General features: G+C 38.4%; 1 protein-coding gene across 1 annotated transcript in view; it reads right to left on the bottom strand.

Moving 5' to 3' along the window:
• The window catches only part of ADGRG2 (adhesion G protein-coupled receptor G2), a 168794-nt gene that overhangs the window by 84809 nt on the left and 62407 nt on the right, over positions 1–21578 (bottom strand). Inside the window, exon 3 of the mRNA XM_043994983.1 lies at positions 9100–9218. Within this exon, the coding sequence (XP_043850918.1) occupies positions 9100–9217 (118 nt within the window). The 5' untranslated portion in view covers position 9218. The remainder of the gene's footprint in view (positions 1–9099; positions 9219–21578) is intronic.

Here is a 21578-nt window from a genome sequence, read left to right as displayed (position 1 = left end):
ATTCATATTTATTCATTAGCTTACAAATAACCTAATTAGACAGGCTAAGTTTTTTTGGGGGGAAATTAAAATAGCATTAACTTTTAAGTATCATTTAACTGAGATTTTTAAGTAATTCAAATTGGTCTAACCTCAATTATCCCAGATATAATAGAAATTTTACTGTATGTTCAAATGTGTGTTGAAAAAAAAGAATCATAGACTCAGAGTTGGAAGGGACCTTAGAGATCAGTTAAGTCCAACTCTTACCAGAAATATTAATCCTGCTTTCTTAGCCCCCTAACAAGTAGCCATCAAGCCTTTACTTGAAGACTACTAGTGATGAACTCATTACCACCCAAAATAGGTGGCACAATAGATAGAGTGCTAGGTCTAGAGTCAGAAAGACCTGAATTCAAATATAACCTTAGACATTTATTAGCTATGTCACCCTGGACAAGTCACTTACCCTTGTTTGCCTCAGTTTCCTCATCTAAAAAATGGGGATTAAAAACAGTACCTACCTTCCAGGGTTGTTGTGAAGACAGAACAGTGCCAGGCACATAGTAAGCACTATGTGAGTAAGTTTGCTATTATTCCAGTTTTGGGAAGCTTTGATTATTTGAAAATGTTTGTTTCAGCTGAGCCAAAATTCCCCTCCCTTTAGCTTTCATCCACTGTTACTAACTCTGCCTTCTCAAGCCAAAAGGATAGGAACTGGAGCGGAGCTATGATTTTACTGGCATGAGGAACTCCAAGGCAAAGAAAAACCCTCTACCAATGCAGGGCAGCACCTTAGAGTCTTGGACAGCTACCTAGAACACTGAAAGGTCAATGATTTGACCAAGGTCATATAGTCAGTATGGGTCAGAGGTTGGGTGTAGACTCAGGTCTTCCTGGCTTCAAGGATGGCTCTCTATCCACTGTACAACCCTGCCTCTTGTCAGTCCTAACAGAAGTTTGATCCCTTTTCTATAGGCTATTGTTGTTGAGTTGTTTTAGTCTTGTCCAACTCTTTGTGACCCCATTTGGGGTTTTCTTGTCAATGATACTAGAGTGGTTTGCCATTTCCTTCTGCAGCTCATTTTACAGATGAGGAAACTGAGGCAAACAGGACAAAGTGACTTGTCTGGGGATCACACAGGGTCACACAGTTATTAATAAGTGTTTGAGGTCAGATTTGAACTCAGAAAGATGTCTTTCTGACTCTAGGCCCATCACTCTATCCACTGTGCCACCTAGTTGCCCTAGCTCTTTAAAAACCTGACAGTCCTCATGTCTGTCCTAAATCTTTGCTTTTTCCAGACTAAACATTGGCAGTTTCTTCAACTGGTTCTCCTAGGTCATATTGTCCAGCCCTCTAAACATGACTGTCTTTTTCTGAATTTGCCTCTTTTGTCAATATTTCCAAAGTCTGGTGTCCATACAGAATACAATCCTTCAGCTGTGGCCTGACCAGGCCCGAGTAAAGCAGGTTTGTCATTGTCCTTGTTCTGAATACTCTATATCTATTAATGCAACCTAATAACATCCTATGGATTAAATTCCCAGGCAGAGAAAAACAGATAAAAGTATAGATTATTAAATAAGAAAACTGGCATAATGAATAATAAAATAATTATCCTAAGCACCATGAAAAAAAATCTCTAAGACCATTTCTGACTATTAAATGATCTGATTATTTTAGTTTTGAGTATCATCAATCTACTTCCTCATATTTCCTCATTTTAGGAGTCTAAGCATTTGGCTTTAGCAGTATATCAAAATACATTTAACATAGCATTTCTGAGGAACAGCTAATTAATCATTAATAAAAATAAATCAGCTAAATAACTTTGCATTCCTCAGGTCTCTCTTAATCTTTATCCAGTCCTTTGTGGGGGTATAAACCCAACCCAGAATGTATGAGTCACTTTGAAACTTTGGTCAAAGGCCTGATTAAAGTCATTTAAAAGTGCTTCCGGGAATAAGCCTTTGACCTCCAAAGCTTGTGCCAAAAACAAAAGAATAGTCATTGAAATGGTTGTAACTCATAGGTTTTAGGGGAAAAAAAATCAAAGTTTCATAGGGATAATTAGAATCTGAACTAACCAGCTAGTCCAGTGGTTTTTAATCCTTATCATGGGGATGGAGAAGTGGCAAGATTTATGTGCTGTTAAGAAATGGAGAATAATTGTAACATCTTTCTTTAGCTCCCATTCCTTGCCCCAAGAAGAAATGATAATGGATATGGCAAGGATTTGGAGGTCAAGAGCAATGGAGATGAAAAAGGAAGACAAAGGAGGAAAGGAAGAAAGAAAGAAAGAAAGAAATGAGGAAGAGAGGAAGGGAAGAGGAATGATGGATGGAAGGAAGGAAGGAAGGAAGGAAGGAAGGAAGGAAGGAAGGAAGGAAGGAAGGAAGGAAGGAAGGAAGGAAGGAAGGAAGGAAGGAAGGAAGGAAGGAAAAATGTTTTGTTTTTGGTGGGGTTAGAAAGAAGCATATGATCATTAACAGCATGAAGTCCAAGACCTCCACAGACATTATGACTTCCGATTAGAGAGATTGTGTTCGCCAATCCCTACTGCCCATGCAAATCTGCGTATGTGGGAACCAACACTTTTTTTTTTTCAGGCAATGGGGGTTAAATGACTTGCCCGGGGTCACACAGCTAGTGTCAAATATCTGAGACCGGATTTGAACTCAGGTCCTCCTGAATCCACTGTGCCACCTAGCTGTCCCTGAACCAGCACATTTTGGTCTATAAATATCTCACTCCTTTTTAGTTGCTACTACTTAATTAACTGAATCACCCCTACATTCCAAAATGATATCACAGGTTCTCCTTATCTGTGGGAGCAGATTGTACAAATCACCATTTTTGCCCCACCTAAGTACAAACCAAGCACTAATCCCAATGGTTTTTTTTCTTTAAATTTCTAATAGGACTTGGGAGGAGGGAGTTTTTCTGCTTTTCCTGCCAAATCTTTATAACCCAGCATTTAAGGAAGAAGCACAGGGTGTGAAGAAAATATTTTAAAGCTGGATCACAACGTGCAGAAGTCTCTTCAGGGTCACACCACAACTACCCATGACTTTGCTGGAGGCTTATATCTCAGTGGCTAAAGGGATAAAAAGGCCTGGATTTAAATCCAGTTTCTGACACACTGGGCAGCTAGGGGTCACAGTGAATAGAACACTGGGCTTGGAATCAGGAAGACTCAGTTTGCTGAGTTCAAATCTAGCCACAGACACTTACTAACTGTGTAACTCTGGGCAAAGTGGTTTAACCCTGTTTTTTTTCAGTTTCCTCATCTGTAAAATTAATGAGAGAAGGAAATGGAAAACCACTCCTGTATGTTGGTCAACAAAACCCCAGATGGGGTCACAAAGAGTACATTGGGACATTGAGTTGTGCAAGTCTAGGCAAATCACTGAACTTCATGAAGGACAAAACCATGCCTGGAGTACCTATCTCACAGGACTGTTGTAGTGAAATAATGTTTGCAAATGAAAATACACTTCTAAGAGTACACATAGTGGGGCAGCTAGATGGTGCAGTGGTTAAAGCAGTGGCCCTGGATTCAGGAGTACCTGAGTTCGAATCCGGCCTCAGACACTTGACACTTACTAGCTGTGTGACCATGGGCAAGTGACTTAACCCCCATTGCCTAAAAAAAAAAAAAAAAAGAGTACACATAGTATCTCTCTTCCCATGCCCCAAAACATAAATTCTTTGAGGACAGGACAGTATTTTAATTTTGTCTTTAAACGTCTAGTGCTTAGAGAATCTTTTTTTTTTTTTTGACAGAACATGTGATTTCACTGGTTTGGGGGCTTTCAAAGAAGAAACTCGCTTTACCCATGTAATGTATATTGATGTCTGCTCTTCTTAGAACGTTACCTGGAGGCACTAAGAAATTAAATGTTTTGTTCAGGGGCACATAACCACTTGATGTCAGAAGTAGACCTTGAACTGGGGTCTTCTTGACATTGAGGCTGGGTCTCTAATCACTTTTCTAGTTGCCTCTCACCTAGCACTTAGTAGGAGCTTAAGAAGTGCTTGTGCATTGCTTGATAAAATAAATCATAATTATTAGCTTGGCATGCACTGGCTGACACACACAGTTGCAGGAAGAACTTATTTCTGTCAATTTTCCGAATATGAGTGTTGTTGCTTTGCCTGTGATTCTGAACATAAATGGGCCATTTAGGCTTTATTTATTCTATGTACCCCACAAAAAATTATGTTTATCCACCTTCCAATAATACAGCAGGAACTATGAACAGAATAAGGTTTCATAGCCAATCAATGAGTCATGTAGCAAACATAAATTAAGTCAAACTAAATGAATCAGAATCTTTCAAAGCTGCCTAGAAACCAGTGCAGGCCCAAGTTTACACATGAGTCAATGAATTTGTAAGCGACTAATTGAAGCTAAATTGTGAAAGCACATACAGAAAGTTAGGCCAAGAGGGACCTAGTCATTTAGTCCTTTCCAGTTGTGTCTGACTCTTTGTGACCCCATTTAGAGTTTTCTTGGCAAAGATTCTGGAGTGGTTTGCCATTCCCTAAGACAAACAGGGTTAAGTGACTTGCCCAGGATCACACAACTTGTAAGTGACTGAGGCCAGATTTGAACTCAGGAAGCTGAGTTTTTCTGACTGCAGGCTTGGCATTCTAACAGCTGCAGCACCTGTCTGCCCAGAAGGAACCTTAAAAGTCTTTTATTCTGGTCTCACCTTTGTTGATTCCTACCCCTCCTCCCCTTTTAAAAAAATCTTTTAAAAAAATTATGTGTTATGTGGGTTGGCTCTCTGACGAGGAAAGGGATTCTGTGGGAAAATTTGATGATGCAAAAAAAAAAGGCACCAATAAATTTAAAAAACAGCACAGACTTAAGAATAAGAAATAAATTAGGGTACTACTCCAAACTTTAGACTCAAGAAGTGTCTTGAGAAATGGTTTTCAACTATTTCCAAACTGGTTCCTTTGACAGATCTATCAATAAACAAATATTTATTCATATTTACACGGTGATTTTATGGTTTACAAAGGGCATTCCTCAGAACCCTATGAGGTAATGCAAGCATTATTTTTCCCATTGTGTAGCTGAGGAAGCTTGGGTCAGAGAGCTCCATTTCCTCATTCATGGTCACAGTGTTAATGGGAGCGAAACCCAGGATCTTGATTCACATATCTTTCTTTCCATGGTGCCATGTTAAGGGAAGACAGTTTGAAGGATGGGATGATACGCAGGTTCAGATGCTGCTGGGTGATCACAGAGACAAATTCCACTGGATTCAGAGATTAGGAAAGTATTGAGGACCCTAGAGCACTACTGATCACTACTGAGTAGGAGCTGTGTACCATTTTACGCAAGGCAATTATGTTAAGGCTAGGTAGAGCAGTGAATAGGGTGCTGGGCTTGAAGTTAGGAAGACCTGAGTTCAAATGTGGCTTCAGGCACTTACTAGCTGGGTGACCCTGGCTAAGTCACTTAACCCTGTTTGCCTCAGTTTTCTCATCTATAAAATGAGCTGGAGAAGGAAATGGCAAGTCACTCTAATATAATACAATAATATTGACCAAGAAACCCCCAAATGGGACACAAAGAGTCAGACATGATTGAACAACAAAAAATGTATTTAGGACTCTGGAGGATACATGGTAGAGCACATGATTGAGGGTATATATACATACACCTCATATGTTATACACATATACACTTATGTACACATACACACAGATGTGTTTGTACATATATATGTATATACACATATTTACAGGAAGGAAGACAGTGGGTTTTAGAGGTGACATGAATTTTAGACAGGCTGACCTTCAGATAAAGGGAGACTGAAGTGGGAATGTTCACCAGGTAATTGAAAATTAGGCTCAGAGTTGTAGATAACAATCATTCTACAGCCTTTATTCAGTGCCCACCTTGTGACATCAAATGTTCTAGCACCAGGGATACAAAGATAGAAATGAAATACTTTCTGCCCTCAAAGGGCTTATAGTCCACCTGGTACACATTTAAATATACATATATATATATATATATTATTTATATATATATATATATATATATATATATATATACAAAATGAATAAATGGAAGGTCATTTTTTGAGGGGAGGAGGCCCTGGTAGCTGGGCTGGATCAGAAAAGACTTCATGTGGATAGTAATGTTACTACTGCTATCCAGTTCAAATGTACAGAAATGGGAGATAGCATGGTGTGTGGAGAGTTTGGCTATGCCACGGGGTGGCATAAATTTGGCCTGTTTGTCTAGACCTCAGAATGTGTGAAAGGTAATAATATGCAGTTAGCATAGAAAGGTAGGTTCGATTCCGGTTGGGAAAGCTTTAATTTTAAAAAAAAATGGGATCTTTATTTAATCCTGGAGGTAGTAGGGAACCACAGAAGTTTACTAAGCATGGGAATAGGAGCCAATGTTATAAGGGTTCACAGTTCTGTGATATAGGCTGAGCTGGTTTAAAGAGGCTCACAGGGCAGAGAATTGAGAGAGAAAAGTGGGGTTGTATTTCTGGAAGTGCCTATAGCAAAGATAGGCCTTGTATTGGCTTAGAAAGATAATAAATTTGGAGATTATAGTGCATGAGATCACTGGAGCAGCCCAAAGCCATAATTGTTTCCGAATGGAAAACTCCTGTAAGAACAGAATTATAGCCATTTTCTGCCATTATGTCATTTCATACCTCTAAAAGAATCATATCTATTAGGAAGTTCTTCTTCAACTGCAAAAAGGCATGAACATACCCCAGGAGTGGTAGGTAGTCATTGTAGTTGAATCCTGTGCCCCACCACGCAAGTCATCAGCACTTCACCCAATAAGAGAATAATAACTTATGAGGGTCACTGGTCTTCCAAGAGATTGTTAGTGCTACCTTTCTTTGCTGCAAAGAGATACTGAAAAATCTCTTGAAGGAAGGAAGGAAATAAACTTTTATTTAACACCTACTATGTACTGTTTGGGCTGCTATGTGGTGCAATGGAAAGAGTGCTAGGCTCCAAGTCAGGAAGACTCATCTTATGGAATTCAAATCTGGCCTCAGACACTTACTAGTTGTGTGAACTTGGGCAACTGTGAACCCTGTTTGCCTTAATTCCTCAACTGTAAAATGAACTGGAGAATGAAATGAAAACCACTCCAATATATATATATATATATTTTTAGTGAGGCAATTAGGGTTAAGTGACTTGCCCAGGGTCACACAGCTAGTAAATGTTAAGTGTCTGAGGCCAGATTTGAACTCAGGTCCTCCTGACTCCAGGGCCGATTATCTATTCACTGTGCCACCTAGCTGCCCCCACTCCAGTATTTTTGCCAAGAAAGAGTCATACACAACTGAAATGACAATAACAATGTGTCAGGCATTGTGCTAAGCTCTTTACAAATATTATCTCATTTGATCCTCACAACAACCCTGGTAAAATTGTTACCCTCTTTTGCAGTCAAGAAAACTGAGGCGGACAGAAGTTAAGTGATTTGCCCAAGGTCACACAGCCTGTGAGTATCTTAGGCCATATTTGAACTCATATCTTCCTGACTCCTGGCTCATGCTGATCAACTGTGACCAGGGGCCTATTGGTAAAACTACTCTGGTTGTAACTTGTAGAGATAAGAGAACTTATAGATCATTAAGTTCAGCCCTCCCATTTTACAGATGAAGAAATTAAGTTGCAGAGGAACAAAAGTTACTTTCCTAAGGTCACACAAATAGTAAGTAGCATAGCTGGGATTTAAACCCAGGTCTTCTGATTGATACGTTGCACCAGGCTGCCTCTCTCCTCTAGCAAAGGGTAATTTTTAACTAACGAGGCTGATGATGCTTGTCATATATATGACATATACATATATCGACATATACATGCATACACACACATACACACATGTACATACATACACACATACACACATATACATACACACACACACACACACACATATATATCCATTCCTAAAGGAATATCTTGTTTTGGTGTCCTGTCTAAGAGAAAGCATTTAGCTCTTGTACTTAGATTTTTCTAAACACAAGAGACAATTATTACAACTTGGAATGAACTGTGTATTTCATTTCTTTCCTAGATACACCCATACCACTGGGTCCTTGATTATAGAACTTATTACCCCCTACAATATAATTCAGAAATTAATTATCTACTGCTTTGTGAAATTTTCTGATTGTTTCATGTACATCAGTCTTACTTCCCCAACTAGATTTTAAAGTCTTTAAAGGCCGAGATTGTGGCTTATTCTTCATTGACTCCAACAGTTAATGTAGTGCTGGCCACATACAAAATGAATGAGATGATGGGAGCATACTCATCAACCATAAAAGTGTCGCTCAATAGGGCCTGTGATCCATGTTCTGTGGTATTGAAATTTTGGTTTCCCTCACTGGGTAGTTTTTCATTTATTTAGTTAGGATGATTCACAATTAAAGAGTTTTCTGGTTTATCCAGTGAGGTTTCTCTTTGGTGGCCAAGGAAAGTTCTGTCTATATTTTAAATATTGTTTCTTTTAATAATATATAATTCATAATAACGATAATGTACAGTCGTATGGCACTTCATGGCTTTTCAAAGTTCTTTTACATATCTGATCTCCCTGGGGAACTTTGCCTTCTTTACTTTCCTTCTTCAACTTTTAAAAAAAAATTTCCATTTTCAGATATGAATTCTCTTCCTCCCTTTTGCCCCTTCCCCACCCACTGAGAAGGGGAAGACATACACACACACACACACACACACACACACACATATATATATACACATGCATACATATATGTGTGTGTGAAGTCATGAAAAACATATTCCCATATTAACCATGTTTAACTTATTCTTTATAATTACTTGAAATCTTTTCTTCCTCCCCAAATGAATTCTATTTATTTTACGGAATTTGTCTTTTTTCTAAACTTTCCATTTTGGTTTTGTAAAAGGATTATGTTAGGGGCAGGTAGGTGGCACAGTGGATAAAGCACTGGACCTGGATTCAGAAGGACCTGAATTCAAATCTGGAATCAGACACTTGACACTTACTAGCTGTGTGACCCTGGACAAGTCACTTAACCCTCATTGCCCTGCCCCCCCCAAAAAAAAAGGCACCTTACCTTGCTGGGATGTAACCAGAACCATGTGAAACCAGATAATAGCAAAGAATATTTTAAATTTCAGGAAAAGACCTTCAGTTCTGCCAAGACTGTAGTACTGCCCTCCAGAGGAAATCATTCTAGAAAATAAAAAGGGAAGACCATCTATCATTCAGTTCAATTTAATTAAATATACAGTTTTCTAAAAATGTCTATTGTGGGACAGGCACTAGGTATACAAAGAGAAAACTAAAACTAATACCTACATTCAAGGAGTTGATATTCTACTGGGGGGGGGGTGTTGGGAAGGAGGGATATACCACTTATGCATATATGTAAATATCATCTATATGCAAAGTTATACACAGTAATTTCAAGAGGAAGAATGCAGCAGCAATAGAGAGGGATTAGGAAAGGCCTCTTGGGTGGCAGCTAGGTGGTGCAGTGGATAAAGCACCAATCCTGGATTCAGAAGGACCTGAATTCAAATCCAGCCTCATACACTTGACACTTACTAGCTGTGTGACCCTGGGCAAGTCACTTAACTCACTGCCCCACCAAAAAAAAAAAAAAGGGAAGGCCTCTTGTAGGAGATGACACTTGACCAGTGTTTTGAAGGCAGTTAGGGATTTGAAAAGATGGAAGTGAGAAAGGGGTGAATTCCAAATATGGGAGACAAACTACACAAAATTATGGAAATGGGAGATGGACAGTTGTGTAAGAGGAAAAGCTAACAGACCAGTGTGACAGAAAAAAGACTGTGGAAAGAAAATTATAAGATGGAAGATTGGAAAGGTACATGAGGGGCAATCTATGATAGGCTTTAAAAATTCCAGACTGAAAATTATGAATTTTAGCCTAGAGGCAATAGAGAACCACTGAATATTTTTTAAGAGTAGAGTGGTGGGGCAGCTAGATGGCACGGTGGATAGAGAACCGGCCCTGGAGTCAGCAGTACCTGAGTTAAAATCCGGCCTCAGACACTTAACAATTACTAGCTGTGTGACCCTGGGCAAGTCACTTAACCCCAATTGCCTCACACACACAAAAAAAAGAGTGGAGTGGCATGGTCAGATTGTGCTTTAGGAATATCATTTTGGTAGCATTTAACCAATTATTTGTAAAGTACTGTGCTAAACAAAGCACAAGACGTAAAGATAAATAAGACATGGTCTTTAACCTAAAAGGGTTTAAGATCTAGTAAGAGACACCAGTGCCAAGGACATAATTCTTTCCTAGAGTATGGCATGATCTTGGACTAGGGGAAGAATTGTAGGATCAGTCAGTCAGTCAGTCAACAAAAATTTAGCACTTACTATGTGCCAGGCACTATATAATGAGTACTAGAGATACAAAGGAAAGCAGGACCAGTTCCTGTATTCTCTTTTATTAGAAGAGAATATATAAATAACAAGATATATAGATATAAATAACATCTATCTATCTATATTTGGAGAAAGAGAGAGAGAGAGAGAGAGAGAGAGAGAGAGAGAGAGAGAGAATAGATAGAAGGGAATATCAGAGGGCACTAGCACCTGATGGGATGAGGGAAGGCTTTCTGTAGAAGATGGGATCTGAGCTGAATGAAGAAAGACAAAGAAACCAGAAGTGGAGGTGAGGACGGATGGTTCTCCAGGCATAGCAGACAGCCAATGCAAAGGTGTGGAAATGGTAGATGGAGTGTTGCATGGGAGCAATATCAAAAGTAGGACACTATAGCAGGATCACAGAGTGTGTGGAGGTGACCACAATGTGAGGAAATAAATGGTTTGGAACTCCTTGGATGAATTTAATGAATGAATTTAAAACTTTATCATATCATGTTAAAATTAGTATGACTCCATTCTTTATCCTTGCCACCCTATTTAGTCAGTTGCTAAGTGCTGCACATGCTTGAAGGAGGCAGTGGTATAATTTGTTGTTGTTGAATCATGTCTGATCTTTCGTGAGCCCATTTGGGGTTTTCTTGGCAAAGGTACTAGAAGGGTTTGCCATTTCCTTCTCCAGCTCATTTGACAAATGAGGAAACTGAGGCAAACAGGGTTAAATGACTTGCCCAGTGTCCCAGAACTACTAAGTGTCTGGTGCTGGATTTGAACTCAGGAAGATGTGTCTTTCCTGACTCCAGGCCCACCTAGCTGCCAGTGGTATGATAGAAAAATGCTAAACTAGGAATCAGGATATTTGGGCTTGAGACCAGCTCTGGTACTAACTTTTTGTGTTATCATTGAAAAATCAAGTCACCTCCATGGGTTTTTGTTATGTAACCTTAGGAGATGCTAAGTTAGGTCCTGGAGATGTTCTGAAGCCCTTAGAAGTGTAGTAGGGATTTGTGAAAGGCTTCTTATTATGCCCTTGGGATGAGAAAGCTCTCTAACAATAGACTGGTGACTTTGGGATGTCAGTCCTAGACTAGGAAAAATCACTTTCTTCTGTGCTGCTACCAGAGCTGCCCTGTATCCTCATGCCATAAACAAAGGGACACCAGGAAACACAAAGGACACGATCAACCACAGGTAAAACAGCAGTTTAGGAAAAAAATGTTATTGCTTCAGCCTGATGCAGTCCTTAACAGAACAAAAGGACATGCTTAGACACTAGTGCCAGTTGCGATCAGCTGAATTAAGGCAAGGGCAAATTGCTCTCTCTTGATTAGCTTTTTTTATTCATCACTCCTACCACTGGAGTAAGCACCCACAATTAAAAAACAAACAAACAAACAAACCAAAAACATTACAGTCTTATACCTCGCTGCTTGTCTTTTAGCTTTTCTATAAATATTTATCTATTTCATAGCTATTTTGAATGGAATTTATCTTTCTATCTCCTCCTGTGTTTTTGTTACTAATACACAGAAAAAGTTATATTTTTGTGAATTTTTTAAATATCCTGTTACTTTGCCTCGATTATTTTTTGTTTCCATTCATTTTAGTTAATTTTTATGGTTCTCTGAATAAGCTGTTATATTTTCTGCAAAAAACCCCAGTAATTTTGTCTCTTTTTTGTTTTCTTTTGTTTTCTTTCTTTCTTTCTTTTTTTTGCTAGTAATTGCTACAATCAAGTGCAGGTTAGCCTTCCATTTAGAAAGGTTAAAAGTTTAAAGAATATCCCTCCATTCTCCAGATTGTCAGGGAGAATGAAGTGTCCTTTAAAAAATGAGAAAAAGGCTTTCATGTAAAAAGAAAGAAGGAAAAAGATATGAAGAGGCAGAAGTGAATTCTGAGGTATGTTCAAAGGTCAGATAGGGGAAGAATGTGGCATATAAAAAAAAAGAGAAGCATCATTGAATATGTGGGCATAACTTAACCTCTCCAGGTCTCAGTTTCTTCATCTGTGAAATCAAGATAATAATAGTGTGCCCCTCACAGGACTATTGGGAGGACCAAATGATATAATGCATTGTAATGATTGGAATAACGCCACCTGCTGGATACTTACTGTAGAGGAGTTCTGCCCATGAAGGGAAGGTCTTTGAGGGCAAGACCAGGAGTCAGGAAGTGACGCGGGCTAGTGGGAGGAGGAAGGAAGAGACTGGCGCTCAGTCTCGCTCTCTTTCCTTTGGACGCTGGCGGAGAAGGGAGCTAGAAATGTGCTCTCCCTTTAATAGATAGGAATCTAGGCCTTTTTCTCTCTCTTTACCAAACTCTTATTCTCCTTAATAAATGCTTAAAAGTCTAACTCTTGCTAAAGCTTATAATTTATTGGCGACCACTCATTAGATATTTTAGACAGTTTAGCTAGAATTTTAACCCTTGACAGCATGAAAAGTGTTTTGCAAAATTTAAAGCCAATATGTAAATATCAGCTATTATTATTATGTTATCATCACTTTGATTTTTGGATAATATTCAAATTGATCAAGGACAAGTCATTATCATGTTATTTTATTTTCATGTTTTATATTCTTTGGAGTACCGGCACAGGTTGTAGAACTGTTATTTGTAATCGACTTTTTTTTGTAACTGAATAAGATAATTGGGATGTAAGTTCATATTCTATAGAATCATAGAAAACACCTTTGGATAATACCTATTCTGCAGTTGATAAATGGTCAAAGGATATGAAGAGTGAGTTTTCAGAAGAAGAAATCAAAGTTATCAATAGTCACACAAAAATGCTCTAAATCACCAGCAATTAAAGAAATGAACATTAAAATAATTGAGATACCACCTCATACCTATGAGATTGGTTAACTTGACAGAAAAGGAAAATGAAATATATTGGAGAGGATGTGAAGGAACAGGGACACTAATGCACTGTTGGTGGAGTTGTGAACTGATACAACCATCCTGGAGAACAATTTGGAACTAGGTCCGAAAGGCTATACATGCCACTACTAGGTCTATATCGCAAAAAGATCAAAGAAAGGGGAAAAGGAACTATTTGTACAAAAGTATTTATAACAGCTCTTTTTTGTGGTGGTAAAGAATTGGAAAGTGAAGTAATGCCCATCAATTGGGGAATGGCTGAAAAATATGTAACATATAATTGTGATGGAATACTATTGTGCTATAAGAAATAATGAGCTGGATGACTTCCTAAAAGCTTGGAAAGACTTATATGAACTGATACAGAGTGAAATGAGCAGAACCAGAAGAACATTGTACACTGGAACAGCAATATTGTATGATGAACAACTGTGAATGACTTAACTATTCTTAGGAATACAAGGATCCAAAACAATCCCAAAGGACTCATGAAAAATGCTATCTACTTCCAGAGAAAGAGCTGATGGCATCTGAATACAAACTGAGGCACACTATTTTTCACTTTCTTTTTTTCAAGTTTTCTTCTACAAAATGACAAATATGAAAATGTTTTACATGATTGTATATATATATATATATATATATATATATATATATATAACCTATATCAAATTGCTTACCATCTCAGGGAGGGAGGAGATATAAGGGAGAGAGGGATAGAATTTGGAACTCAAAATTTAAACAAAATGAATATTAAAAATTGTTTTTACGTGTAACTGGGAGGAAGTAACATTATTAAAAAAGAAGAAGAGTGAAATCTACCTGGGAAAATGTAATTGTTAAATATTTAATAAAATAAATAAAAATATTTTTAAAAAGGAACTACCTTTGGGACTTTGTTAGCTGAGAACATGAGAAGGATGGCATATACCTCTTCCTGTTCCCATATAGATCTAATTTCTTCCACTATTGTGGTTGTTGATGTTGTTGTCAACTGACTGGACCTATGATTTCATCAGCATAGGGGAGCCCCTATAGATGCATATTAACACTTGTTTTTGTTGTTGTTACATTGAAGAGTCAGAAATGGAGCCATCAGAAAAGAATTATATGACTTCACAGGTGCTACCAAGTAAGATATGAGAGGAAGAAGAGAATAGTAATGCTGGTTGGTGACAACTTGTGTAGGGAAGACTGGGATAGCTATTTATTGACCTGACATTAATAGCAGAGGGGTCAGCTATCATCCCAGGGCTCATATCAGGAATGTGATGGAGAACATCCCAAGATCTGTCAAACCTAATGACTGTTATCCATTTCTGATGATGCATGTGAACACAAATGATACTGCCAGAAGGAATTTAGAAAGCATTGCTGAGGATTAAGAAGCCTTGGGCAAGAAACTAAAGACTTAAAGGGAACAGGTGGTAACTTCATCACTCCTGCCAATCCAAGGCCACAGTGTCAGAAGAGAGAGTCATATTTGGGAAGTGAGCAGTTCATTAAAAAGATAGTCTTTGAGAATAAGTTCAGGAATTTTGAACCAGAGCTAAAAATATAGAAATCATGGGCATCTTGAAAAGAGATACAATACAGACCTAACAAAAATATATCTTTTTCTGGATTCTTGCACTGAATTAGAGGGGCTTTACACTAAGCAAATATGTTTATTGAATTGAACACAATTTAAGCCGAAGGAAAATGGGGGAAGGAGAACAATGTTTATGTATATATGCTAAACTAGATACCACAGAGAATGGCTATAATGTAAGAAGAACAGAAGTAGGGATGACTAGAAATTCATAGAAGATAAAATCCAAGAAAGGAGCCAACTGTTGTCATAGTTGTTATTTTGTAATTAAAAATCTTTTTAAAAAATATTTTTCCTCTTAAAATTTTTTCTTTTTTTCCAATTTTTTTCACAGTTGTCTGTATATAATGTGTCAAATAAGAGCATAAGCAAGGTAACATAGAGGTATTAATTCAAGGAATCAAATAAGTATGAATTGATGAAATGTGAATGGAAAAACATTTATTAACTACTCACTATATGTTAAGTACTGGTCTAAAAGTTTGGCTTTCAAATAAAAAAAAGGAAAGGCGTCCCTTGCCCTCAAGTAGCTTCTGCCCTAATGGGGAAATGCAACACACATTGAGGAGTGTGGACCAGGGAGGGGATACGTTGGCCAGGAAAGTTACAAGGATGCTAAATGGAGCCATTGGGGAGAAAATTGCACTCCAGCCCAATGGCAGAGTTGATTTAATGTCATTCTAGAATTGGAAAAGGAGAAGAACAGAGGGGAAAAGGACACCCCATATATAGTGGTATGGCAGTTGGTCAGTAGATGGTTGGAGAGTAGGGAATAAAGAATGATTAAGGTCTGTCTGAAATTGTGGGCCTGTTGAGACAATTAGGTTTGCTGGGATGAAACTCACTACTAGAAATTGGCTGCATATGGTTATATCTTACTCAAAATAACTGGAAAAATTGGGGTGGGGGTAGGAGGTATGGAGAAGATTAGCATTATCTATTAATAATATATATTCACATGAAAAAATCTAAGAATCAGATGAGAAAGAACATTTGGGTGAAGATCAAAAGAAAGAAACAAAAACATATTATCATTGGAGTATACTTTGGAACACCTGGATAGAAGGATGAAATAGGCAAGGATTTCGGGAAGAAGATCACAATCAGTCTTCAATTAAAGGGACACGTGCTGGAGCTTTCTTCTCTCTCTCCCTCTCACCCCTTCCCCCCCCCAAAATCCCTAGAACATCCAATAATTCCTTGATTTGTCTTAATGATAGTTTATCCTTCAAAAGGTAGAGAAACTCATTTGGGTAAAGTCTGTTCTATATTTGATTCCCATCAACTGAAAAGAATGATGTCTAGAAATGAAGGGAGCTTTGGCCAAAAGTGATTGATCGATCATATAATTTGAGAGAAAGAGGAGGAAAGTTGGGCATAGTCTGACATGCATTTTTGACTTTGAGATAGAATTCAAAGGGGTCAGAAAAAAAAGATAAGTAATATGTCTCATTCTGACTTTTTGTTGGCTCTGCTATTCCATTCCAAAATTTGATTTGAGGCATTATTATAATGTTGTTTGGAGGGGAATGTTGGGAGAGGTCAGGTGGGTTGCTGCTTGCAAACCACCACCTTGGCTCTGCCCCTCTGTCCAATTTCTAAACCTAAACCATCATATATTAAATTATCAGTGTGTAAGGGTACCTGGCCAGAATGGCAGACTTTTAATCACAGGCTTTTTCATTAAAACTGTGAGACACCAAAGCCTACTGTTGAGTTGACATGTATGCAGAAATTCAAACAAATCCTAATATCAGTGTAAGTCAACACATAAGTAGTAAGATAAGTGTGCCGAAAAAAAACTCATAGTGTTTTCCAAAAGAAAAATCCAAATGGCTTTTGGACTATTTAATCATTCTCAACTCTGTTAGTATGTAAAAAAAAGGAGGCTACACTTTTGAAAGGGTATTTTAATTTAGTTTTAATACTTTGAGGTTTCTTTATGTATGCTATTTGAGCATCAAAACATAATGTTCTAAGCTCTCTGAACTCATGACACTATTGCTCCAAAAAACCTCCAAATAATGCCATAGGACAATTCCTGGAGCAGCAGAACCCACAAAAGAATGGGCTGAGATCATTTTGCAGCCAAAGGACAGCTTAGAAGGTTGGCAGGAGGGAGCCCTTGTTTTGGGACAGGAGTGGAGCCCAACCCTGTGGTCACCCTGACACAGATCCAGTCCCAGGCAGGCTTGCCATACAAAGAGATCCCTAGAGCTTTTGAATCAGCTGCAGTGCCAGAGTCTTTTGGTCCTAAGCTCATAGTCTGGTGAAAGGTCTGAGTGGTTATCTTAGGGCAGATTACAGGGTTTTCTGCTGGTGCTGAGGCTGAACTTGGGTGTTTCACCCCTACTGGGAACCTGGAAGTAGGCCTGAGTGGCAGTGGCCCAGGTGGGGAAGGGGGTGCAGGCTCATCAGAGATAACAACCACAGCAAACAAAGTTTTGCTGTCTGGTTAATTAGCAAGTTGGCCTGAGGTAATCTACAGACCAGAAAACAGGCCAGGTGAGTGAAGAACCTTCCCCTCCTTAAATCGTACCACCTGGCACCCCCTGAAACTTGGGACAGTGCAGCCTGGAAACAGTGCCCCACTTTAAGAAAGAATTAAAAGTCAAGTAAAAGACAGGCAAGATGAGCAGACAGAAAAATATGAAGAACATAGAAAGTTTCTTTAGTGACAAGGAAGATCAAGGTATACCCTCAGAAGAGGATAGCAATGTCAGCGTTCCTACATCCAAAGCTTCCAAGAAAAATATGAATTGGTTTCAGGCCATAGAGGCTCTCAAAAAGGACTTTGAAGATAAAGTAAGAGAGGTAGAGGAAAAAAATGGAAAGAGAAATGAGAGTGATGCAGGAGGGTCATGAAAAAAAAAAGTCAACAGCTTGAAAAGCCATATTGGCCAATTGAAAAAGGAAGAACAAAATCTCTTTGAAGAAAATCATTGTTTAAAAATTAGGATTGAGCAAATAGAAGCTAATGACTTTATGAGAAATCAAGACACAATAAAACAAATCCAAATGAATAAGAAAATAGAGGGCAATGTGAAATATGTCCTTGGAAAAACAGCTGGAAAAAAATCCAGGAGAGATAGTTTGAAAATTATTGGACTACCTGAAAACCATGATCAAAATGAGAACTTAGACATCATCTTCCAGGAAATTGTCAGGAAAAATTGCCCTGATATTCTAGAAGCAGAAGGTAAAATAGAAATTGAAAGAATCTACTGATCATCTCCTAAAAGAGATCCCAGGAATGTTATAGCCAAATTCCAGAATTCCCAGATCAAGGAGAAAATATTGCAAGCAGCCAGAAAGAAATTATTCAAGTACTGTGGAGCCATAGTCAGGATAGCACAAGATGCATCGGCTTCTAATTTAAAGGGTTGGAGGGCATGGAATATGATATTCCAGAGGACAAAGGATTTGGGATTACAACCAAAAATCACCTACACAGCAAAACTGTGTATAATCTTTCAGGGGAAAACGGGACTTCAATGAAAAAGAGGACTTTCAGGTATTTGTGATGAAAAGACCTGAGCTGAATAGAAAATTTGACTTTTGAATATAAGACCCTAGAGAAGCATAAAAAGGTAAATAGGAAAAAGAAATTAAGAGGTCTATTAAAAGGTTAAACTGTTTATATTCCTACATGGGAAGATGATATCCCTAACTCATAAGAACTTTCTCAGTATTAGGGCAGGTGATATAAATAAATTTAGACAGAAGGCACAGGTGGGAATTGATTATGAAGGGATGATATCTGTAAAGCATTTATTTTTTATCTTTTCTGTGGGGTAGTTGGGTTAGTCAGGGGGTGACATGCATGGGGTTGCATAGTGGGTGAGTGTCTTATGTCTGAGGCTGGATTTGGGCTCAGGTCCTCCTTGGTCCAGGGTGGGTACTTTGTCCACTGTGTCACCTAGGTGCCACATGCTGACATTTTTAGGGCAAAATTGAGGGATGAGAGAAATACGCTGGGGGAGGGAGAAGGGGAGAGGAAGAATGGGGTGAAATCCTACATGAAAGAAACAGGAAATGGCTTGTGGAGTGGGGGGAGAGATAGGGGAGGAGGAGCAGGGCAGTGAATGAGCCTTACATTCATCAGAATTGGCTCAAAGACCTTAATCTCATCAGAGTTGGCTCCAGGAGGGAATAACATACACACTCAATTGGGTGAAGTAATCTAATCCTGAAGGAAAGTAGGAGGAGAAGGGGATAAGGAGGGAGGGGTGAAAGAAAGGACGGCAGATTGGGGGAGGGGGAAGCCAGAAGCAAATCACTTTTGAGGAGGGATAGGGTGAAAGAAGATAGAAAATAGAGTAAATGTCATGGGGAAGAGAATAGGATGGAGGGAAACAGTTAACAATAATAATTGTGAAAACAATTTTGAAGAAAAGGCAAGAGTAATGTAAGTTGATGATGATTGATGATGATTGGATGAAGATGGAGATTGATTGATGACAATGAGGATGGATTGATGATGAGGAGGATTGATGATGATGATAAAATGTATGGTACTGGCTTTGGCGGGCTATTGTGAAGAAAATTCTTTGAAAGGTATAAGGAACTATATAAATAATATCTATTACTGTTGTTGCAAGAATCAACCTCATGGGTTTATTGTAAGGAAATCTCTCTTTAAAGTACTATATAGGGGGCAACTAGGTGGCACAATGGACACTTACTAGCTGTGTGACCTTGGGCAAGTCACTTAACCCTCATTGCCCAACAAAAAAAAGTACTATATAAATGTAGTTTACTATTAAAAAAATGATGAGCAGGATGCTATCAGAAAAACCTGGAAAGACCTACATGAGCTGATGGAACATGAAATGTACTGTATACAAAATAACAGCAATACTGTAAGATGATCTGCTATGAATGACTTGCTTATTTTCAGCAATGCAATGATCCAAGACAACTATGAAGGTCCTATGAAAAATGTAGTCCATCTACAGAGAGAGAACTGATGGTGTCTGAATACCAATTGAAGCATAATTTTTTGTTTGTTTGTTCCTTTATCTGAAGTTTTGCTTTTGTCTGTTTTCTTTCACAACCTGGTGAATGTGGAAATGTTTTGCATAACTTCTCATGTATAGCTTATATTGAATTGCTTGAGTTCTTGGGAGGGGGAGGGAGAGAGGAAGAGAATTTGGAACACAACGTTTTAGAAAGAAATTTGATGTCAAAATTTGTATTTACATGTAATTTGGGGAAATAAAATTTAATGGGATAAATGATTGACAAAATAAAAATTTTAAACTAGCATATATCTTTAAAAAACCCCAAACCCATAATGTTCTGTTCTGCATAATGAGGAACATTATAGTTGGCTTCTCTCCAGATCCATTCTATTCTTGGACCCAAAGCCAAGAGGCTCTATTATAACTGGACAGGTGGGGGGAGATGAGGTCAGGGGCAATATGGTAGATGGCATTAAGCATCTTAAGGGACCTCAACAGGGAGAGAAATGAAAGAGAACAAACAAGATGAAGTTTAATTGAGACAAGGACAAAATTGCATGTGCCATGCACAAGTTCATGATCAAGAGAGAATTTCTCCTTAAAAGAAATGACCAAATAAGGAAGGTCAGAAATGCCAAGACAGAAAAGATTGTGAACTCCATGCAGTTATTGATTTTCTACCTCCAAACTTCAAAGTATTATTATTTGGAAAGTTGTATCTATTCCTGCTCACATACTACTGATGTTACTAGAAGATCATGCAAGATGGGATTCCCTACATATTTATGTTATCTAATCTTAGTGGGACCCTCACCGCTACATGCCAATTGTTTTGTCCTTCCCTGACTATCACAATTTCTACAGTGGCCACTCTGCTTGCTCCTTAGACTTCCCATAACACTTCCTTCCCCTCTCCCTCTTACTTCCTACTTTAATAATAACAATAACTATCATTTATATAGCTCTTAAAAGTTTTCAAAGCAATTCACCTAAGTTATTGCATTCAAGCCTCACAAAACTCTGTGAAGTAGGAAAAAAGGAAGGAAGACACAAGCAAACAACAAATATGCATTCATCAAGCACCTATTATTTACCAGATACTGTGCTATGAACTTTACAAATATCTCATTTGATCCTCACAACAGCTCTGGGAGGCAGGTACTATTATAACTCCCATTTTACAGTTGAAGAGACTGAGGATGAGTGATTAAATGGCTTACCTCAGGTCACACAGTCTGTAAGTTGCTGAGACAAAATTTGAACTCAGGTCCAATGCTATAGACCTTATGCAACCCCAACTTTGATATTTACTAGTTATGTGACTTTAGGCAAGTCAATTCTTTTTCTCTACTTCATTTTCCTCATGGGTAAAATGAGGGGACTGGACTTGATGGCCTCTCACCTATAGATTTGTGAGCTTCTAATCCTAAAATCCACCCTAGAATACCTCCAGTAGAAGAAATGTTGGGCTGACTGAAAGTTATTTGAAGGATGGTCATGTGACTTGTTCTTATTGGCCCCAGAGGGCAGAACCCATAAATTTCTATCATCTTTTGAGCTGGGAAAGTCCACTTTCAAAATGTCTCCTCTCAAGACATCAATAAGCACATACAACTCCTATGTCTTTACCTTAAGGCCACCATTTTCAGTTCCTGGGGAGAGAAGAGTGTATAATTGCATAGACTCCCCCTGTCCTTCCCCAAGAAAGCCTGTCTGCTTAGATGTACAGTGAACTAT

The sequence above is a fragment of the Dromiciops gliroides genome, chromosome 3 (assembly GCF_019393635.1).
Source record: "Dromiciops gliroides isolate mDroGli1 chromosome 3, mDroGli1.pri, whole genome shotgun sequence".
In the NCBI taxonomy this organism is placed as follows: Eukaryota; Metazoa; Chordata; class Mammalia; order Microbiotheria; family Microbiotheriidae; genus Dromiciops; species Dromiciops gliroides.
This window is presented reverse-complemented; position numbering and strand designations above follow the sequence as displayed.